The 22,356-nt window shown below is 37.7% G+C and overlaps 1 protein-coding gene across 5 annotated transcripts in view; it reads left to right on the plus strand.

Moving 5' to 3' along the window:
- Positions 1-13,405: 13,405 nt before the first annotated feature.
- CABCOCO1 (ciliary associated calcium binding coiled-coil 1) overlaps positions 13,406-22,356 on the plus strand; it is a 132,065-nt gene continuing 123,114 nt past the window's right edge. For 2 of the 5 annotated variants that reach the window (XM_074382280.1, XM_010339329.3), the window contains exon 1: positions 13,406-13,585. In XM_074382280.1, coding sequence (XP_074238381.1) covers positions 13,511-13,585 — 75 coding nt within the window. In that variant the 5' untranslated portion in view covers positions 13,406-13,510. Of the gene's footprint in view, positions 13,586-13,809; positions 14,086-22,356 lie in introns of those variants that run through there. The other 3 variants (XM_010339330.3, XM_003928694.4, XM_074382281.1) reach the window with 3 other exon arrangements.

Here is a 22,356-nt window from a genome sequence, read left to right on the forward strand (position 1 = left end):
TTAAGATTGTACACTGTTGTCATATAGAAATGCCACTGATTTTTCTGTGTTGAGTTTGTATCCTGCAACTTTACTGAATTTTATCAGCTCTAATTCTTTTCTGGTGGAAATTTTAGGTTTTTCCAAATATAAGAGCATATCGTGCAAATAAGAATAACTTGACTTCTTCCTTTCCAACTTGTATGCCCTGTATTTCTTTCTCTTGTTGCTGTAGCTGGGATTTTCATTCTTTGTTGAATAACAATATGAAAATGGGCATCTTCATCTTGTCCCAGATCTTAAAGAAAATGCTCTCAATTTTTCTCAGTTTTTGGTATGATGCTAGCTGTGGGTCTGTCATATATGGCTTTCATTTTCTGGTGGTATTTTTCTTCTACAGCCAGGTTTTTTGGGGTTTTTATCATGAAGGGTTGTTGAATTTTATCCCATTCTTTTTCATATGATCAACTAAAATGATTGTATAGTTTTTGTCCTTCATTCTTTTGATATGATGTATCACATTTGATTTGTACATATTGAACCATATTTGCATCCCTGAGATAAATCTGACTTGGTCATGATTAATTATCTTTTTAATAGATAAATTAAATTGTTGTTGAATTTAGTTTGCTAATATTTTGTTGAGGATTTTTGCGTCAATTTCATCAGGGATATTGGCCTGTAGTCTTCTTTTTTTGAAATGTCATTGTCTGGCTTTGGTATCAGGGTAATACTGGTCTTACAGAATGAGTTTGAAGTGTTCCCTCCTCCTCTGTTTTTTGGAATAGTTTCATTAGGATTGGTATTAGTTCTTTGAATGTTTGGTCATATTCAGCAGTTAAGTCATTGGGTCTCAAACTTCTTTTGCTGGTATACTTTTTATTAGAGTTTTAACCTAATTACTTGCTATTGGTCTTCAGGTTTTGGGTTTCTTCATGGTTTAATCTTGATGGAGTCTATGTGTCTAGGAATTTATTCATTTTTCCTAGGTTTTTCAATTTATTGGCATATACAAGCTCATAGTAGCCTCTAAAGATCCTTTGAATTTCTGCAGTATCAATTACAATGTTTCCTTTTTCATCTCTGGTTTTATTTATTTGGGTCTTCCCTCTTTTTTCTTAGTCTGGCTAAAGATTTGTCAATTTTTTTATCTATTAAAAAAGCAACTTTTGTTCGTGATTTTTATTGTTTTATTTGCTTCCACTTCATTTATTTCTGCTCTAATATTTGCTATTTCTTTTTTCTGGTAATTTTAGTATGGCTCTTGCTTGTCTAGTTCTTTAAGATGTATCACCAGTTGTTTATCTGAAGTTTTTCCACTTTTTTGATGTAGGTACTTACCGCCATAACTTTCCTCTATTACTTTTCCTATATTCCATAAGTTTTGGTGTCATGTTTTCATTTTCATTTGTTTTAATAAATGTTTACATTTTCTTCTTAATTTCTTCATTGACCCACTGGTCATTAGGAAGCATATTTACATGTGTTTGTATAGTTTCCAGAATTCCTCTTGTAATTGATTTCCAGTTTTGTGAATTTCTCTCCACTGTAGTTAGAGAAGATACTTAATATAATTTCAATGTTTCTGAATTTTTTAAAGACTTGTTTTGTGGCCTAACATATGGGCTAACCTTGAAATGACTTGTGTGCTGAGAAGAATAATATGTAATCTGTGGCCATCAAATGAAACGTGCTGTCAACATGTATTTGGTCCATTTGGTCTGCAGTGCAGATTAACTCAGGTGTTTCTTTGTTGATTTTTGTGTCTGGTTGATCTGTCCAATGCTGAAAGTGGGTGTTGAGGTCTCCAGCTATTATTGTGCTTCGGTCTATGCAATCATCTGTCTTTAGTTCAAATAATATTTGCTTTATACTTCTGGGTGAACCAATGTTGTGTGCATATATATTTACAATTGTTATACCCTCTTGCTAATCGATCCCTTAAATCATTATATAATGAACCTTATTTGTCTATTAAAAATTTTGTCTTGAAATCCATTTTATCTGACATAAGTAAAACAATTCCTGCTCTGTTTTTGGTTTCCATTTGCATAGAATATCTTTTTCCACCCCTTTATTTTCAGTATATGTGTATCTTTATAGGTGAAGTTGTTTTTTGTAAAAACAGATCACTGGGTCTTTTTAAAAATCCATTCAACAACTCTACATTGATTGGAGAATTTAGTCCATTTAAAATCAATGTTGTTAATGATAAATAAGGACTTATTCCTGCCATTTTGTTATTTGTTTTCTGGTAGTCCTTGGTCTTCTCTTCCTTCTTTCTTTCTTGTCATCCATTTTGTGAAGGTGATTTTCTCTGGTTGTATGTTTTAATTTCATGCTTTTTATTTCTTGTGTATTTATTCTAGGCTTTTTTATTTGAGGTTACCATGAGGCTTGCAAATAACATCTTATAACTTATTATTTTAAACTGATGACAACTTAACACTGATTGCAAAAAAAAAATAACAAGTAAGCAAAGAAAACTAATAAAGACACTACAGAAAGTGAACTTTAGTTGAAAGTCTGCAAGTGAACGGAAGGAACAGGTTCTGTGTACACAGCAGTGGCAATCTTAAGCTCAAGTGAATTTTTCTTTACACCCACCACTCCAGCAATAACCCCTCTCCAAGTTTAGGCATCTAAAGTCAATGACTGAGAAATTATATTGTAAAAGTTTTCTTATTATTCTACTTACTTTGGTGGTACAATCATATAGATTAAAATAGGTGAGAGAAAACAAATAATTTTGGTCATTGGACTATTTACATTCACAATATGTGCAATATTCCTTAGCTTCATTTAAAACAAGTATGTGTGCAATCTATGCTTTCTATTTCCTTTTGAATGGTAGACAGCCCTCATTTTCAGGGATACATTCCAAGACTCCTAGTGGATGCCTGAAATTGCAAGTAGTATGGCTTTATAAATACTGTGTTTTGTCCTACGTATACATACCTATGATGAAGGTTAATTTAAAAATTAATCACCATAAGAAAATAACAATGACTACAAAATAGAACAACTACAACAATATACCGTAATAAAAGTTATATAAAAGTTATCTCTCTCTTTTTTTCTCCCCCACACCAAATATCTTATTGTACTGCACCACATGTATGAAAAGCAAAACCATGGAAAGGGGAGATTACTGTAGTTGCCATTTTAGAAATCCATGTTCATGTTTATATCACTGGATTTCATCCCATGCATCTCCCTTGCTAATTTTGTAAAAATTTAAACTTCAAAGGTAAATAAATAAATGTTTTATATTACTTATACAAATTATTGTCTGCAGTATATTTTAATCTATTTATAACTATAAACATATATTTACTTATTAAAGCATACATTTGTTTATCATTATAAAAGCTATTGTAATGAGACTCTTCCAGCCACATCAGCCTCAACATCAAATTTATTTCAATATTCTGACTTGGTTTCATAGTACTAAAAGAAATTTTTGAACTACATAACTAACTGCAGTTGGTAGTTTGAAACAAAACAAAAACCTTCCCTAGCTGTCTCAGGATATGCTTCAATTATGTAATTCAGAGCTTAAAATCAAGGTTTAATCAAAAATTATTACCCAGCTTTTCTCAAATATAAAGCAAGCAACAAGCACCTAAACCTAATAAATAATACTAGAAATATCATACTATAAGAATATATTATACCTTTATGTACCATACTATATAAATATGTTATAGGCTTTCTTGTTAATGATTTATCAATGATTCCACTATGATGTGAACACGTAACCACCAGACATTCTTGATTCTACTTGGTGCTACACTGGAGCTGTTAAGCAGTTTTATGTAAACAGGCATGCTAAGCTCTGATATCTTTTTACATCATGAAAAATTAAAACACTCTTAGCCAAGGAAACATTTACATACTGTTCAAATGCATAGAGACAAAAACATTTGCACATCTGCAAAAAGGACCTATCTAACATAGTTTAATAAGTTAGATCACTCCAATATGTTAATATGTGGGCTATAATATATTTGAGTATGTGCTTTTAAGTATAGATTGAAAATATGGTTAATAATAGATGTTTTGAAAGCTAATAAATAATATCCTGGTGATCTGTATTTATAAATACAAATACAGTTTGTAAGCTACTGCTTTGAGACATAGTACAATGCAGGTAACTTGGGTTCCTAACCAGAGAGTCCTGAGTTAAAATTCTATTGTCTCTACTAAATAGCTGTGTAATACTGGGTAGATAATTAACTTATTTAAGCCTTAGAGACCCATCTGTTGCAAGGTTTAAGGGAGAAATGCACAAAAGGCACTTGGCCAGAATGCTAGCTATGATAATGGCAATGATACATGTTGCTCAATTCTCTTCTTTTCTCTAAGGCCTAGCCTGACTGTCCTATTGAAGACTGTAACATACCTTGATTCTCTTAACTCTACACTTCTGATCCCCTCAATCTGCTCTATTTTTCCCACTTCCTAAATAAACCATTAACCATAACCCCATAGGGTTTCAAGTTTTTTTTTAAATCACATATCATTCAAGGTTTTGTAGATCTTAACTTCTCAGACTCACAAAGACAGGATGCCTTCCAAAATAATAATTAGTGAGTTCTTAAATCTTAAGATAGAATCTAGATTTTTCAAATCATTAGAATGGAGTTTCTGAGAAGACAGAGTTTTTTTGTCTCTTTCATTGACCAAATGCTTAGAATAGTACCTGATACCTATACAGTAGTCCATAAATACTTGTTGGATGAATGCATGATAATAGGAAAATGTCTCAGTATGCATTTTCAGCAATTTTGCCCGGCCTTAAATTGTGGAAAAAATGTCTTTACTCCATTTTTTGTTCCTGGTTCTCTGTATAATAGTATAATTAAGCACTAATCACTAAAGGTAGAATCAGAAATCAGGCCTTAATAAGGAGTTTGATTCTTCATGTATGGATACAACCCAAGCCAGTTTCATTGGTGCCCCCAGGAGTCAGGGTTTCCATAAGGAAGAAAGGGACAGCTACCTGGGCACAGACCAAAGCTAAAGTCTACAATGTTTCATCTAGCATATGCTGCTGCCAAAGAAAAATTATTCCAACATTATATGTCCACCAGAGAAAGGGCCCTTTGTGCAGTCAAGGAAGGACAGCAATTTTGCCAGTGGTTTTTAGAGGATGCAACAGCAACATGAAACCAGAAACATATTCTGTTCTGCTGTCTTAAGCTGTCCTGGAACCCTGGACCAATGACCACTGGACTCCCCCACTTACGGAGTTCATCGAGTAGTTTTACTCTTCTTGAGCATGGCCAAGATTTGATGGGAAGGCTGCCACAACAAGAATGCCAGACATTCAGGAGAGGACTGCCCAGGCAAGATTAACCCACCAAGCCTTTAAGAATCTGTAGTTTAAACACATCTCTACTGCCTAATTCATCTGCTGAATTGCAATCAAGTTGCATCAGTCAGATTTGCATCTATGGCCATGGTATCAATTTAAGTCTAATGATAAAAAGGAAAACAAAAAGTCTCATTTCAGAGTGTCATTTCTCTAGAGAATGTAGGTCCCAAAGAGGACATTGTCCTAGTGACCCTCCTACTAATTAGCAGGGTAATTCCTGAGCAAAGCAGCATCTACTGGGATACTGTGGCCTAATCTCATACAACTCCTGATGACAGGTGTGTGATCTAATGTCATGATAGTTTGACTCAGACATTCTATTTGACTCCATTTTCTCTCTCCAAAGTCTGAACATCACTTCTGTTCTGCCATCTACCTTCCCTTCTTTTCTTTTTTCAAACTGTCTACTGTTGTTTTTCTGTGCAAATATTTCAGTTTGTATTCCTTAGCATAAGGAATGGTTTAAAGATTTTTTTGAGAAGAATCATCAATGTTACATGGAGTAACTTTTCCTAAGGTTTCTTAGCTGGTCAAAAATCTCCCTATTCACTATTCTAACTTGCACCAAAGCTATGCCTATCTGTGTACCAGTGATCATGAGGTGGCACCATAAGGGGCATGATGAGATGATCATCAAAATAACAGGCTGGAGACCAACCATTAACCATCAATAGGCTATGATTTCTAGTTTCAGAAATATATATAATCTTCTCATGCTCTTTACAGACCTAAATTTCCAGCACACATAGGCAGTCTATATCCTACCAAAATTAATGACTTCTAATATTAAAAAATAAAATCGAAAATGGCATAGTAAATCCTGTGATCATTTGTTATAATCTTCTGAAAGCTGCACAAAGACTTCCTGAATTTATGTCATGTAGATGCTTAACCTGGTTTTGAGGCACACGAAATTCATTTCATTCAAAAAAAACAAAGGCACATGGGCCTTTAGGCTATGTAGAAAAATCATATTTAAATTTTTCCTGCTGGTCACAGTGGCTCACGCCTGTAATCCCAGAACTTCAGGATGCCGAGGTGGGCAGATTACTTGAGGTCAGGGGTTCAAGACTAGCCTGACCAACATGGTGAAACCCCTTCTCTATTAAAAATACAAAAATTAGCCAAGTGTGGTGGCATGTGCCTGCAGTCCTAGCTACTGAAGAGGCTGAGGTGGGAGAATCACTTGAACCTGGGAATTGGAGGCTACAGTGAGCCATGATTGCACCATTGTACTCCAGCATGGGCAACAGAGTGAGACCCTGTCTAAAAAAAAAAAAAAAAAAAAAAAAAATCCATGTAGTGTACTAGAATCAGGATTAACCATAGCTACAAGAATATTTTCTACTGATTAATTTACTTTTTTCATCATCATGCTCTACTGTTTAATGGATGTTTATCAAAGCTCTGTAACAGATTCTGTGGAGGGTAAAAGAAATCATCGTAATAGCCTCCGACACTAATAAATGGAATAAAGCTGTCTCTCAGGTGAAGTCTTAGAAGGCACCAGAAAAGACCTTCTGTTTTGAAAATATATGCTCCACAAGTTGGCAATCCTCTATTAAAATCTCATTCATTTGAGCTGCAAAAGAATTTTCCATGTTCAAGAGTCTCCTAGTACAAAATAAAACAAATATAGCCATATCATCTCATACTTTAGTTATTATTATATACCTGGGTTGACAACCTACAAGAGTAACACACTAAATGGATTAGCAATTATTGTGAAGGCCTTGGGGAATGGGGAAGTAGAGGGTGAGAGGAAAGTCACTGAAGGGAACATGGAAAGACTCCAGAGATAAATTTCATCAATCTGCCCAGGGTCTTGAGCACGCCACACAGCTGAGGTAGCATGGCATAGCAAGCCGAGTGGGTGGACTGCAGAATCACAGAAACTAGTTAATACCTGTACCTGCCTACCACATACTTAGCCGCAAGACATTAGGTCAGTTACCTTGGCCCTCTGAACCTCAGTGTCTTCATCTGCAAAATCAAAATAATACTATCTACCTCTTAGTGCGAGCCTGGTGATTAGATGAAATAATGCATGTTATTTGATTTTCCTGGAATTATAAACGTACAAATACACCAGAAATGTTTAATAACAGTAATACTTTGTCTTTGCCAAGGTGAATGTCTCAGGCAATGAATTCTTTGGGAAATTAATCACAATCGAATTTTCAGAGATGAAGCTTCCTTAGAGATTATCTAGTGGCTTTTAAACTTCGTAAAGCTCAAAATCCTTCCTTCTAACAAAATTTATAAGAAGCTGTTCTGTAAAACAGATAAAACTAGAATTGCTATTTTTCAAAGTTGGGGGGTGAGAAGTGGTGCAGAGAAGGGGCAATAGTTGTTCCATCGAAGCACTTCCTGGAATCTCCTGGAAGAGGTTTCCTCAAAAACATCTTCAAAGAGCAGTGGAGTTCCCTGCCATTAATTAAGTGGCACCCAATGACTTTTAGGCAGTTTCAGAAGGAAAAAATGAAAAGTCTGTAAAAACCATTTGATCATAGATATTTTGCAAATTTAAAGTGTACGATGAATTTTGATTTTTACAAAAATTCTTTATGGCTAGCTCAAATCATCTGTTTAAAAATCCTGCCTGTGCTTTAGGAATTTGAGTCAGTCTACCTTGGCTGACATTCTGGAAACAGGGTGCAGTATTTTCTCAGCTGAAGTTTTTTCACATAATACGTATGTCCCTGCTAAGGTCTGTTAACTTGTTTTTTGCGTACTTCACGAACATGGATCAGTGACCTAAAAGTGGTTCACTGAAGCATAAAAGGAGTGATGAAAATACCAACGTAAATACTGCCATAAAGAACAATCTGCAAATGAAAATAATTAGCAAGAGTTGTACGCAAATATAGATTATGAATCTAAATGTACTGGGATAAGTGAATGTGTGAATGACACGCATTCTCACAAGCAGCACCTCTTGCCAGGTATGCTCTTCCTAGTTTCCAGACAAAGTCACAACGTCTTATGACATGGAATAGGTTTTATTGGGAAAGGTCAAAGCTTGAAGACCAGGATCAGCAAGAACAAAAAAGGAAGGCACCGTTGTTACCCGAACACACACCAGCGTCTACGGAAAGGCTTGCCAGGGCCCAGGACTTGTTCTTTTGACTTTTTACAGCACAAATTTTAAATGAGTCATCAATAGGGGAACTACACTATGCAGTCTGCTTGACATTGGAAAGTTAGGATTTGGGGAATGAACCATCTACACAAGTCTGAGACAGCCAGCTGCCCAGGACAGAGATAATACAGGTCCCATGGGTAGCTATATTTTCCTTTTTTTTTTTTTTTTTGAGATGGAGTTTCGCTCTTGTTACCCAGGCGGGAGTGCAATGGCACGATCTCGGCTCACGGCAACCTCCGCTTCCTGGGTTCAAGCAATTCTCCTGCCTCAGCCTCCTGAGTAGCTGGGATTACAGGCACATGCCACCATGCCCGGCTAATTTTTTGTATTTTTAATAGAGACGGGGTTTCACCATGTTGACCAAGATGGTCTCGATCTCTTGACCTCGTGATCCACCCGCCTCAGCCTCCCAAAGTGCTGGGATTACAGGCTTGAGCCACCGCGCCCGGCCCGGGTAGTTACAGTCCCCACTTGTCTGCCATCAGTCCTGAGGGTAGTTGGGTGCAGCTCCTTCAGTTGGAGAAGGGGTGGGCTGGGGTGCAGCGCTGCCTAGATAATTGTTCAAGAAATCCACAATAAGTACCCAGGGTCACTTACAGACAGTACTGCTCACTGCACAGGAACTAAGCAGTGGGCAATAACAATGGTGTTGAACAAGCCAGACATCTTCCTTATGAAACGTTTTGGAGTTAGGTTTTGCAAATACCAAAGTCCCGGCAGGAAACAGCACAAATGTGGTAACTGAGGACAGCTTGTTAAAGGAACTGTTCACAAACAGGTGGGCAGCCATAAGTAAAATCAACAAGAGACAGTGACGCGTCCTCGGTCTAGCAGCAGGAGGAAGCCATTACCACCTCTAGGCCTGAAGGGGCAAGGCAAGGGACATGGTTACCAAAACCCTGAGACGGCTCGAGCTGTGGCAGGGGCTGAGGAACAGATGGTGACCTTCAGGGCTTTGGCTGTAGGTATGCAGCTACTTCTAACCTGCAGTCCTGCAGAGAGGGGACTGGGAGAATAAATACCCTGATCTCACTCTTCCACCTTCCAATCCCCTGGTGATGCTCCCATTGGCAAAACTCAACCACAAGTCAGAGGGCAAAAAATGTGGCAAAACCAGGTGATGGGGACCACAGAGGTTGGCACGAGACCTAGCAGAGAAGGAGAGGGAGTGAATATGAGGGGTAAGCGAAAAATGACCACATACTAAGGAAGACAGGAAGCAGTGGCAATTTTTGAGAGGTTGGCTTAGGAGAGCTAAGGAGGTAAGAGGCTGATTACAGAGCTGGAGTGGGTAAGGAGAGATGAAAAGAGAGCGACTGCTTTTTCAATATTTTGATCAGGAAGGAAAGCAAAAAGTCACAAAATTATCTTAAAGAGATCTCTGTAGTAGGGAATTTCTGGTTTGGAAAAAGGACTTGACTTTCATCTGAAAAGCAAAAGGATCCATTTTAAAGGGAGCGACTAGAGAAAAAGGGACAAAATACGGACCCAAAATGAGATATGATAGAGTTTTGAAACAAGTATTAGTGCTATATGCATATTCTCCAAATAGCATTATACCAACTGTTTTCTGGCAATCATTATCCCAGCCCACAATAATTACTCACTCTTAGAATGTATACTATAGCAGTTTTACTATGCTATGTTCTAAGTGTGTTTTATTAAGGTAAGACTTCGCAATGTTCTCACATATGACTTGAACAGACTACAGTACTTGGTTGAAATGAGAAGACCACATTTGAGGATTAGGTAAAGGTTAAGAAAACTTTAAATACGTTTCAAAATTGGTTACCTATGGGAATACTTTCTTTGCTAAAAATAAAATATGTAACCAAGGAAGGCAATTACTTACAAATTAAATTGCTTTTAGTCTTTTTTCATTCTACACCTATCGAGTTTCAAGGATCTCAAGGCAAGAAACAATGAGCAGTCTAAATTTGATCTCTATAACTATGAGATCTCTCATACCATTTAGGAGCATACTGAATTGTTCCTGCCTGATCGTCTTAAGATCATGGGTATCACTTAATACATTGAAGACTTCAGGAATAACAGTGTTTGAATTACTAATATGTCACTAATCTCATTAACGGCACTATTTTGTTCATTGTTGAAGAACCTCATCATATTTAAAATAACCCAGAGGCCGGGCGCAGTGGCTCAAGCCTGTGATCTCAGCACTTTTCGAGCCCAAGGTGGGTAGATCACCTGAGGTCAGAAGTTCGAGACCAGCCTGACCAACATGGTGAAACCCCATCTCTACTAAAAATGCAAAAATTAGCCAGGTGTGGTGGTAGGCTCCTCTAATCCCAGGTATTGCAGAGGCTGAAGCAGGAGAAACCCTTGAACCCAGGAGGCAGAGGTTGCCATGAGCCAAGATCATGCAACTGTACTCCAACCTGGGCAATAGGAGCGAGACTCCATCTCAAAACAATAAAAATAAACAATAATAACAATAAAATGAGCCAGAGACACAGGAACCACGAAGAATGGAGTAGAAATGTTTACTCACCCTAAGAACACAGTTAAAATTTGTCATTATTCATTGCCAAATATTGCCACACTGGACCATCAATACCCATTATAAAATTATCTAGCCCTTTCCTGAGTGTTTTTCTGGTATAAAAGCATGTTTCATTTTAAACATCCAATATTTGGTTTAACTGGTAAAATTATGAAAATGCCCCTCTTCAAGAGAACCTGATTTTATTTATAAAGCGTTGTGCAACTCACAGGTTTACAGATATGTAGATTGGAAAACTTTCTTTAGAACAGGAATCAACTGAATTGATCAAGTAATATCAGGCTACCCCATATTTCAATGTGATGTGGTAAAAGTCAGTGATCTTTTACAAAAATAACTGTAAACTACAAGACCCATATGCTTCCTTTTCTCTTCCAGTCCTAAAACAATAGACTACGATAACAAATGGAATTTTGCAGGCTTTTGTTAGAGGCCTTTATCTTCAAAAGAGACCTAGGAAGGAAGACTTAACTGACCTTTCCACGTAAGAAAGCATATCACCTACTGAGATTTGTCTTACTTGTTGGCACCTATCTACAAAAGAAATGGGAGGCTAAAATCAGCTTCAACTTGTGCAAATTAAAAGTAACCTTCGGGCTAATGGGTTTTCAACACCACTCCTTACTGAGCAAAACATTTGTGTCCCATAAAATTAAATTACCTCCTCAAAACTGACTTCTCTAACAAATTACACGTCACATTTTTTAAAGTAAAATTGTAATTCCTACAAAACAATTCCCTTCTCCCTGAGGTAACCTTCTGTTACTGTTAGAATTGATTCCGTCTTTAATGGAGTTCTCCATCTCGTTCTGGGGTCCAAAACCAAAAAACGGGAGAAGAAAACCTAAAAACTGTCAAGCAAATGGCAGCAAAATTAAAGGCCTGAAAAGTAAACCAAATCTTTGAGAAAACTCGAACTCCATGTTAGAGAAATAAATGCTTCATCATTTCACCAAACACTAAATTCAAGGAATGAGGAAGGGTCCTTACCTCGAAAAAGGTGACCAGCTATTTTCAGTTTCTTGGGAGTAGCAATTAGAAGGAAACAATGAAAAAAAAATTAAGCACTGTAATGAGTTTCTAGGGTGATGGCTCTTGTTTTAACTCTAGCAATCACTAAAAAGTGACTACATTTTCACCAACTGAAGAAATTTTAATATGGTCCTATTTAAATAGAGTTGCATGCATTATTTGTACTGAGAACTAGACTTGCTCCTTCAGAAGTGAAAATATCAAGGGAAACAGTAAATAAAACCCACTCAAAAAGATGGACCATACATTTACCAGACTAGAAACGACTCATCTACACAAGTTGACAGTACGAATTGTATACTTTGAACTATGAGACAATTTGAAGGAAAGGCACAATTATTGTGAGGTTATATAAAGTAAATATGTTAAATTCGGTCTAAAAGACAATGGACTAATATAATATAAAGGAGAGGATCATGATGAAATATTATCCTGGCAGCTGTGTACAGGATGGACTGACTTCAGGAGAAGCACAGCATCAATACTAACACCAATAATATCAAACAGACCATTACTAGCTGTCAAGGCTGATAAATACATTTTCACATATATATATAAGCCAGTTAAATCCTCACAGTCATGTTTTGAGGCCAATACCGTTATCTCATTTAACAGATGGGGAAACCGAAGCACTTAAATAATGTCTGATTTTTACAATAAGTGTCCTGCATAGCAGCAACCTCCATGCAGGTCAATACAAGCCACGTACATTTCCTTTTCAAAGCAGACGCTGATCTTCCAAAGAAGTCAAGAATACTCATGCTGCCATGTGATATTTCTTGTAGTTTTTCAATGTTTTTGTTGTGGAACACTTCAAACATACACAAAAATAGAATGAATACTATACTAACTGAATCCCTTTATTCACATACCTAATCTGGATTCATCTATTATGCCTCCACTCATTTCCTTTGTCTCTCCCTCATTATTTAATTATAAAATTTCATCACCACTAAATTGTTCAGTATGTATCTCTAAAAGATAAAGACATATTTTTCCTTCTAAACTTGACCACAATACCATCATGATACTTTAAAATTTACAATGATTGCTTAGTATCAAACATCAATCAGTGGTTAAAGTTGTAATATATATCTTACTTTAATATTTGTTGAAAGTTGCCATGTGTCAGCATTAGGCACTTTGACATATACCATTTCATTTAAATTACTGCTACTCGAATTGCGTTTTCCTCTCTTTCACTCCCACTGAAAGGAACGACTGTCTCTCCCAGAGGATTCAGAGACTCCGCAGCACGCTGCTGTCGGCCACCCTCCCGGCCTCCTGTTCCTGGGCGTGGTCCCCAGCCCTGTCCCCGGGGGGCGGAGCCTCGGGCCCGCCGCCGCCGCCGCCGACTTCCGCTGGGATCTGTTCCCGGGCCCAGGGACGCCGCCCCCACCCCAGTTGCCTAGGCGACGAGGGGCCGCGCCTCCGGGCCGAGATTGCGGCGATGTCGCAGGGGACGACTCCCTGGGGGCCGACCCCGGCTGGGCCGACCCCAGCGGGAACCACGCCCGAATCGGAGGTACGCCGCCCCTTTCCCTTCCCGGTCCAGTCGCGGGTCCCAGCGGCCTCCCAGCGCCCATTCGCCGCCCTCGGGGTCCGCGGCCGAGCCGAGTCGGGTCCCTGAAGAGGCGCCGCCCGTCCGGCGCCAGGCGGGGAAGCGGCCTAGGAAGGCGGCGGGGCTGGGAGCTGCCCGGGAGCGGCGCGGGGGTCCCCGACACCCTCTGCTGCTCGGTGTCCCCCAGCCGGCCCCGGCGCGCCGCACACGGTGCCAGCGAGTCTTAATTGTATGAATTCTTCCATTGGACGGCTCCGTACCCCAACGCCCTCGTAACCACGCGCTTCTACCGCAGTTTTTTTTTTTTTTTTAATTCTAAGTAAAATAAGTGATCTCAGATTTTTAAATGGACCAGTCCCTTTTTGAAATTGCTACTAATTCTGTAATGATCACCGTTGCGATTGCTCAAAAAGTGTCATGAAATAATAGCTGTTTACTGGTGATGGACTGATTACTATTAGAAGGTTTGATATTTCCATTATTTTGCCATTTTTCTAAACAAATAGATGCAGGTCAGAGGACAGTGGCTGAAAATCGGTCTTCTGGTTGTGGCTTTACTTGCTCATCAACTTGACTTTAGGAAAGTTATTTAAACTCCTTGGACACCAGTGGCCTCCTGTGTGACAAAAGGTTGCTCTTTAGGCCCCTCCCATCACCAAATCTCAATAATGAGTAGGTTTTAAGTAATTTTACTCATAAACTTAATATCCTGAGTTTTTAAGAACACATCTGCGTTGCCAGATATTACCAAAAAAAAAAAAAATGCTTGTGTCTTGGCACACAGAGTCTACTGTTATTGTTCCTAGGAAGTTTTTTTTCTCTCGGTTTTGTTAAGGTTCTAAAGGTGAATAATCATGTCTGAATTAACATTGCTTTGCTTGACTTCCTTATTCGTTGATCTAAACAACATTCTTTGTGCAGAAGATAAGTATTAGCTGCAACTTTATAAATGAGGAAACACAGAGAGCCAATAATTCCATGCCTGGCTCAGAGATATGTAAGCTGTTCCCAATTGAGATTCCTACTAATACTAAACACAGATCGCTAAGGCATGTGGACTCTCATATGAGCCTTTTGAAATTAGCAGACATTTAAAGTACATTTTAATGTGATAAACTGGTTACTAAGCCAATTACTCCCTTGTGATCTGTAATGTAAGTAATACAATTTCAAAAGTAGCATAGGAGATTTTCCAATTAACTTGTGTTATTTAAATAATATCAAGCATAAGACAATGCACAATTGTCAGTGTGTACACATACCTTACCCATGTAGGTCATGTCCTTTCCAAAAAAAACTGATCATTCAGTGTTTTAATGAATCTGCACTTTAAAAAAATATGTAATTTTTTTAAAAGATGAAAAGAAGTGCTATGCTTCAGGAAAAAATATCATTCTATAATGGTTGAGTCAGATGAATGAGTTAGTTATAGACCTGAGATGATTATCTACCTCTTAGGATTGTCAGCTTGCGCATTTGTCAACTTCTTGGGGGAGCAAGTATTCTCATGACATGTAATTCAGGATGTGCTCAATCACTTAATAACAAACAGAAGAAATCAAGTTGTAATAGGGACTCAATTAACAGTGCTCATTTACTAAGATAACAGCTAATTTACTGCTTGGTGGAAACTCCATTTTTCGTTTTAATAAAAGCAGAGTTCCTGAAGTTCATGGGGAATATAGTTGATCCATAGATCTGTGTCATTCTTTAAAACAAGTCCTTCCTGCCACCCATTTGTGCTGATTGGGGGGGTTCAGATGTTAGATAGATAAGATGGCAAGATTTCTTTTGTGGTCTGTTCCCAAGGCCACCACTTTTTAGGTAAATACTGAAAGGTTCTTTTGAGATCAGATTCTTTACAGTGTTGATCCCCCAACAACTAATCCCTTATGGTGTCTTTCTAATAAATTCTGTATCCGAAATGACTTATCCAGTAGCCCATGTAGTCAACTGAGCCAAACAGTACTGAATTATTTCCTTTCTTGTCCAGTCTATCAGAAATAAAGCATAAGTTTCCAGTAATCTAATGTTTCCCATTTATTGCTTGTGGCCAATACCTAGAAGTAATTATCCCAATCACGTAGTAGGCACTCAATAAATTGTGATGACTAAATAAAATCATGGGTGGTCTGAGGCATGCCAGGAAAGGTAGTTATCATAGATTAAAATCTACTGTATGAGTTACTGTGAACAAGCAGGTATGAGATGCAGATCCAGGGAAGTAATTTTTTCTGTCACATTGACTAAGTCCTGCTTGCCAGCCTTCTGAATTCAACATCCAGAGTTCTTTAGTAATATTGGAGGAAATGCCTCCCTTTAAATGGTAAGACTAAACTTTTGGCAGATATCTGTATAAATGCATAACAGAAAAAAAAATGACAAAAATCTGCAAATAAATGTTTGTTACGCATAGATCTGTAAGTGAAAGGAGTTTATAAATGTGTACCTGGAATTTAGTGATCAGTCTTGTATCAATAATTTGTTCATCTATAGACTTTCTTAATATCTTCAAAAATATCTAGGAAATGGAATCATAAGTAGTACACCTACAAGGAATATGCTTCCACTTCCATCAGAGACCTAAAAGAAAATGCAAATGGTTGTTTCCCAATTTCTTCTTCTGAATAATGTCTCTGAAAGTGTTACCACACCCAATAGGTGACAGTTACTCAGTGCATTCAGGGCTTTGTCAGGACAGGATGTTTATATAATTTTGAGGGAAAAGATGATGCAACTTGTCTAGGAGATCTTCAACATATCCTGGAGCAAGCCATAGACAATTCTCTCTACATTAGGTGTCCCTACAGACTGTAGAAAACAGACCCCACTCAATCATCACAGAGAAAACTCAGGGCTCAACTGAGCAGCAAAATGATCAGTTTCTTGCAACATCAATGTCATTAAAGAAGTATTTCTTGAAATTATGAATCATTCAACATAAATGAACACAGTGTGATCACATAGTACAGATCAACCTGTGTAGGCTATGGGGACGATGCCAAAAAAGTCCCTTAAAATATTGTTGAGAAAACTGTACTAATGGACCTCCAAATGTGACTACACAGTAGTCGTATTTATCAGACACTTAGAACCTGTAGCAAATTCTGGCTGTAGCATGGAGATGTTAGCAGAACTTAGGCTTGTCATTCTTACTGTTAGTATTTGGGTTCACTGTCTTGTTTAAAATGTCCTGCTCCTCCTCTCCCTTCTATCTTCCTCCCTAGGTGACACAAATAATCTTCAAAATTTTTCTCGTATTTAAAATTTTATTTTTCTATGAAGTTTGTTCTTTAGCAAGTCTAGTATTTTTTTATTTTTATTTATATATATATTTTATTGCACTTTAGGTTTTGGGGTACATGTGAAGAATATGCAAGATGGTTGCATAGGTACACACATGGCAGTGTGGTTTGCTGCCTTCCTCCCCATCACCTGTATTTGGCATTTCTCCCCATGTTATCCCTCCCCAACTCCTCACCCCCGACTGTCCCTCTAGCTAGTTCTCCCTCCCCACAGACCTGAGTGTGTGATGCTCCCCTCCCTGTGTCCATGTGTTCTCATTGTTCAACACCCGCCTATGAGTGAGAACATGCGGTGTTTGATTTTCTGTTCTTGTGCCAGTTTGCTGAGAATGATGGTTTCCAGGTTCCTCCATGTCCCTACACAGGATATGAACTCATAATTTTTTATGGCTGCATAGTATTCCATGGTGTATATGTGCCACATTTACGCTGTCCTGTCTATCCTTGATGGGCATTTGGGTTGGTTCCAAGTCTTTGCTATTGTAAACAGTGCCAAAATGAACATACATGTGTTCTTATAATAGACCAATTTATAATCGTTTATATATATACCCAGTAATGGAATTGCTGGGTCAAATGGAATTTCTACTTCTAGGTCCTTGAGGAATTGCCACATTATCTTCCACAATGGTTGAACTAATTTACACTCCCACCAACTGTGTAAAAGTGTTCCTATTTCTGTAAATTCATCAGACTTATTCTCTATCCAGCCTTGTTCCCTAGCTGGTGAGGAGTTGTGATCCCTTGGAGAAGGAGAGGCATTCTGGGTTTGGGTGTTTCCATCTTTTTGCTCTGGTTTCTTCCCAACTTTGTAGATTTATTTACCTGTGGTCTTTGTAGTTGGTGACTTTTAGACGGGGTCTCTGAGTGGATGTCCTGTTTGTTAATGATGAAGTTATTTGTTTATGTTTCTTAGTTTTCCTTCTAACAGTCTGGCCCCTCTGCTGTAGGACTGCTGAGGTCCGATCCAGGCCCTGCTTGCCGGGGGATCACCTGCAGCGGCTGCAGAACAGTAAGGGCTGCTGCCAGTTTCTTCTTCTGCTATCTTTGTCCCAGAAGGATACCTGCCAGCTGTCAGTCTGAGCTCTCCTTTATGAGGTGATTCTTTGGATATACAGGGGATGGGGAGCTGCTTCAGTAGACAGTCCGTCCTTTATTGGAGCTCAGGTGCTGAGCTGTGAGCTCCGTTATTCCTTTCAGAGCTGCTGGGCAGGTCTGTTTAAGCCTGCTGCAGCAGAACTCGTAACCGCCTTTTTTTCCCCCCAGGTGCTCTGTCCCAGGAAGGCAGGGCTTTATTTATAAATTTCTGTTGGGCTGCAGCCCTCTTTCAGGGATGCCGTGCCCAGCGAGGAGGCAGCCTAGTCACAGTCTGCCAGCAGAGGCTTTGCTGAGCTGCTGTGGGCTCCGCCCAGCTGCCGTGTGAACTTCCCTGCAGTCCTGTTTACAGGGGCGTAGCCTCGGCAATGGCGGCCCACCTCTGTAATGGCGGACTCCCTCTGTAACGGCAGACTGCCCGGGCAGTGGCGGGCTGCCTCAGTAATGGCGGACGCCTCTCCACCACAGAGCTGGACCGTCCCAGGTTCAGCTGTGCTTGCTGTGAACCTCTCAATCCAGAGCGTTTCCGATTCCTGGTCTTTGTGGGGCTGGGACTGGCCGAGCCTGATCACCTGGCTCCCTGCCTCAGACCCCTTTTATTTCAGTTGAACGGGCTGCTGTCTCCTAGGCGTTCCAGTCACCAGTTTAAATGGCGCCCGGATTTGTGTGAGTTCTTGTGTGGACACCAGCTGCACCGGCTGAGAGCCACTCTGAGGGCTCCTGGCGCTTTTTCACCTGGGAATCTCCTGGCCTGGCTCCCTGTTTTAGTCCCCTTTTTGTCACTTGAACCGGAGACTGCCTACCAGGCGCTCCAGTCACCAGCTGAAAGAGCGCCCAGATCCCTGTGAGTTTTTTTGTGAGGAGACCCGCCCCGCCGGCCAAAACAGCCACACTGGAGACCTGTGTCGCTTCTCCACCCGAGAATCTCCTGGTCTGTCGGCAATAAAAATATGTCTGGAAATGGGGACCACTCACCCTCTGCGCTCTCCCTAGGAGCTGCAGTCCAGAGCTGCTCCTGCTCGGCCATCTTGGATCCCCTCCCTGGACTAGCAAGTTAGTATGTTTTTATATTTGAAATGAGGATCTAGTTTTATTGCCTCCTAGAAGTGAATTACCAATATGTTAGCTTCATTTACTAAACTATCTTGTCTCTTCCCATTGAGAACAAACTGTCGCTATCACAGTATATGTATACATGAATGGACAAAATAGGCAGCAGAAGAGAATAGCGAATCCAAAAATGTGTGTATAATATATATTATGTTATATATAAATTTTATATATTACATATAAATATAATTATATTATAAATTATATACATTTAAATTTTTAAATTTTAAATATGTATATATATATATATATATATACATACTTATCTATATAAAATAAATTTTTGGATCCTCTATGCTTTTCCACTGACTGTTCATTACTGTGTCACTATCATGTCATTTTATAGGCATTTTTTAAACCTATTTTGGAAAGGTCACTTTCACTATTTTTGTTTTACAAGTATGTCTTCTTCCATAGGAACTAAAAAGTTATTTTGTAAAGTTCCAGAATAATCTCACTGGGGTTTGAGGTTGTCATTACATTCCATTCATAATGTAGAAAGGATTTCGTTCTTGGAATTTGAAAGTTTTTAATAAATCTTTTTTATCAAGTCTTGTTCTTGAACTTTTAATAAAGTTTTATAGTTTCTTTATATAGATACTATACTTTTCACATTATATTTATAACCAAATATAATTCAGTCAGGTTTTTACCATTTCTGTTTTTAATTAGCCTCTTATAAAGGAATAAACTGGCTTTTATATATTTATGTTATATAAAACCATCTTACCAAATTTTTTATTAGTAATAACTTTTTTGATAGTACAATGTCAGCTTTCTTAGGTATGCAACCATGTAATCTTCAAATAAAGATTTTCAAATTTCCTCATTTCTGCTCTTTAAGTTACATATTTAGTTTTCTTATTGTATTAGTTAGAACCTCTACAGTGTGTTGAATTACAATAATGTTGGTATCCATAACCTTGTTTTAGTTCCTTGTTTTCATAAGAATGACTTAGGATTTCACTACTCAATATGTTGCTTGCAATATGATTTTGGCAAATAGTCTTTTTCGTGTTTAGCATTTTTTTCTTTTCATATTTTACTGGGAGTTTTGCTGCTGAACCCTAGTAAGTGCCTATTTATTATATATTTAAATATGCATAAAATTTGTACCATTTAATTTGGCATAAAAATTATATTAGACCTGTTAATGATGATCCATCCTTGGATCTTTAAAATTAATCTGATTTGGTCATAAGTATAGCTTGTAATTCTTTTAGTATATTTTAAGATTTAATTTTCTAAGATGTATTTTAATTATAATTTTTGCATCTGCATTGATTTGTGATTTTGGTTTATAATTTCCTTTTTTGTTAGTTCAGGGTTTTATGTGTAGACTATGCTGGCTTCTTAAAAATGAACACCCTATAGTCTATAATTATTAGACTGACATAGAATTTATGTGTTCTTTGATTAATAAGTACAACTAAAAGTATAAAACCATCTGGGCATGGTGACTTTTTAGAAAGTAGACTTCCAGTTTAGTTCATGTTTGATCAGATCAATTTCTCACTACCCTGGGTCAATTTTGAAAACTTACATTTTCCCAAGAAATCACTCATTTTCTTAAAATTTTCAAATGTATTGTCACTGAATGTGACAAATTTATTTTCTTTATGTTTTGGTGACATTTGCCAAAGATTTGTCTATTTTATTATCTATTCTAAGGAGTCAGCTCTTGCTTTTACTTATTCCTCTTTCACTTTTTTCGTTGTTGTTTTGAAAAATACTGGCTTTTTAGCTTCATAGCAAGACAATGGTAAGGTGAATGAGGCACTCTCATTGGGCACAGAATTTAAGGAAGTGACAAAAAAAAACTCAATAGTCAAGAAGTTCTATTTTAATGCAATACTTTAAAAAATCAAACTTAATGTCCCCAAAAAATCCCTGATGGATTAAAATTTTCAGTAAAGACCAGATCTGTATTACTGATTTTTCCTTTTGCTTTGGTTCCAATATGGCTTAGCATAGCACTGCTCCTCCTGCTTAGTTCATTTATTTTCAGGCTTTAAAAAACAAAGAAAAAAAAAAACAGCTTTCAAGTGTAGAATTTGCAGACCAGTCTATGTCCTCTGTGACTAGGAAACTTCTCCTCAGTAATCTTTGGTGAAATCTGTTATCTTTCTTTTGGTGAGTACTTACTAAGAATCTTTTTCATATAAAGCACTACCAGTGATGGATACAAAGATGGCCCTAAAAGTTTATATTCTAGAAACAAAAAATATATACAAATGTGAAAAATTTTGTTGACATTAGAGAGGGAAAAATTAGAGGAAAACATTATCTGGCAGATAATATCAGACTTACTGTTTTATTGCTCTTGGAATAACTCCTAAAATCCACCAGGTGGTGGAATAAAATGAATTAACAGTGCCATTTAGCTTACATATTTTCCTAGTTGGAGATTTAATTTGACAGAGAAAGCCACAATTACATATCCACATATTTTAGCTTATTTATGAATTTTCTATTATATCTTTAATTTTTACAAAGCAGAATGTACATGTTGAAAGATTCAACATTTTTAGCCATCTGATATCCTTCTCAAGCAAGGCACTGTATAAACAAACAAAAAAGAGGTCTGGTTTAAAATAGGTCCAAGAATATAATTTAAAACAAAAGAAAAAACCCAGAGGCAAACTCCCCTAAAAGATGATTATCTTAAGCCTGCAAAGTTTAGTAAAAGAATGAGGCACTAATATGAGGCATCTTAGCTGAAATGATTACTGTCCAAAAGGTTAAGATACTAAATTCTCTTTCATATAGTTTTTGTGTGACCTACTTTTCTCCTATCCAGAGACTTTTCAAATCAGATAAATTGATCTGAATGTCTGTATAATTCACTTTTCATGTATATCTTTATTCATTATTAATATGACAGCAATCTTGTGTGTATTAAAACACATAAAAATGATATTTAATATGAATTCAAATTTAGGTTCAAATGACTTGCCTTAAGTCATAAAATTAATCAGTAGTCAAACTGTCATGAGATCTGGAGTTCCTCTAAGTCCTGCTTTTCATCATGCTCCACTATCTAATAGTGTAATCAGATGATGAAGATGAATTTAGACAGCCGGTTAGCAACCTATGTTGACATATCAGGAACTGCAGAATTCTAAAAAGAAATTAAAAATTGAATGACTGTACCTGAGGAATTTACAATCTAATGGGATTGACACTATAGGAATAATTATACTTTACCACTAATAAAAATACATA

The sequence above is a fragment of the Saimiri boliviensis genome, chromosome 12, assembly GCF_048565385.1.
Source record: "Saimiri boliviensis isolate mSaiBol1 chromosome 12, mSaiBol1.pri, whole genome shotgun sequence".
NCBI lineage: Eukaryota > Metazoa > Chordata > Mammalia > Primates > Cebidae > Saimiri > Saimiri boliviensis.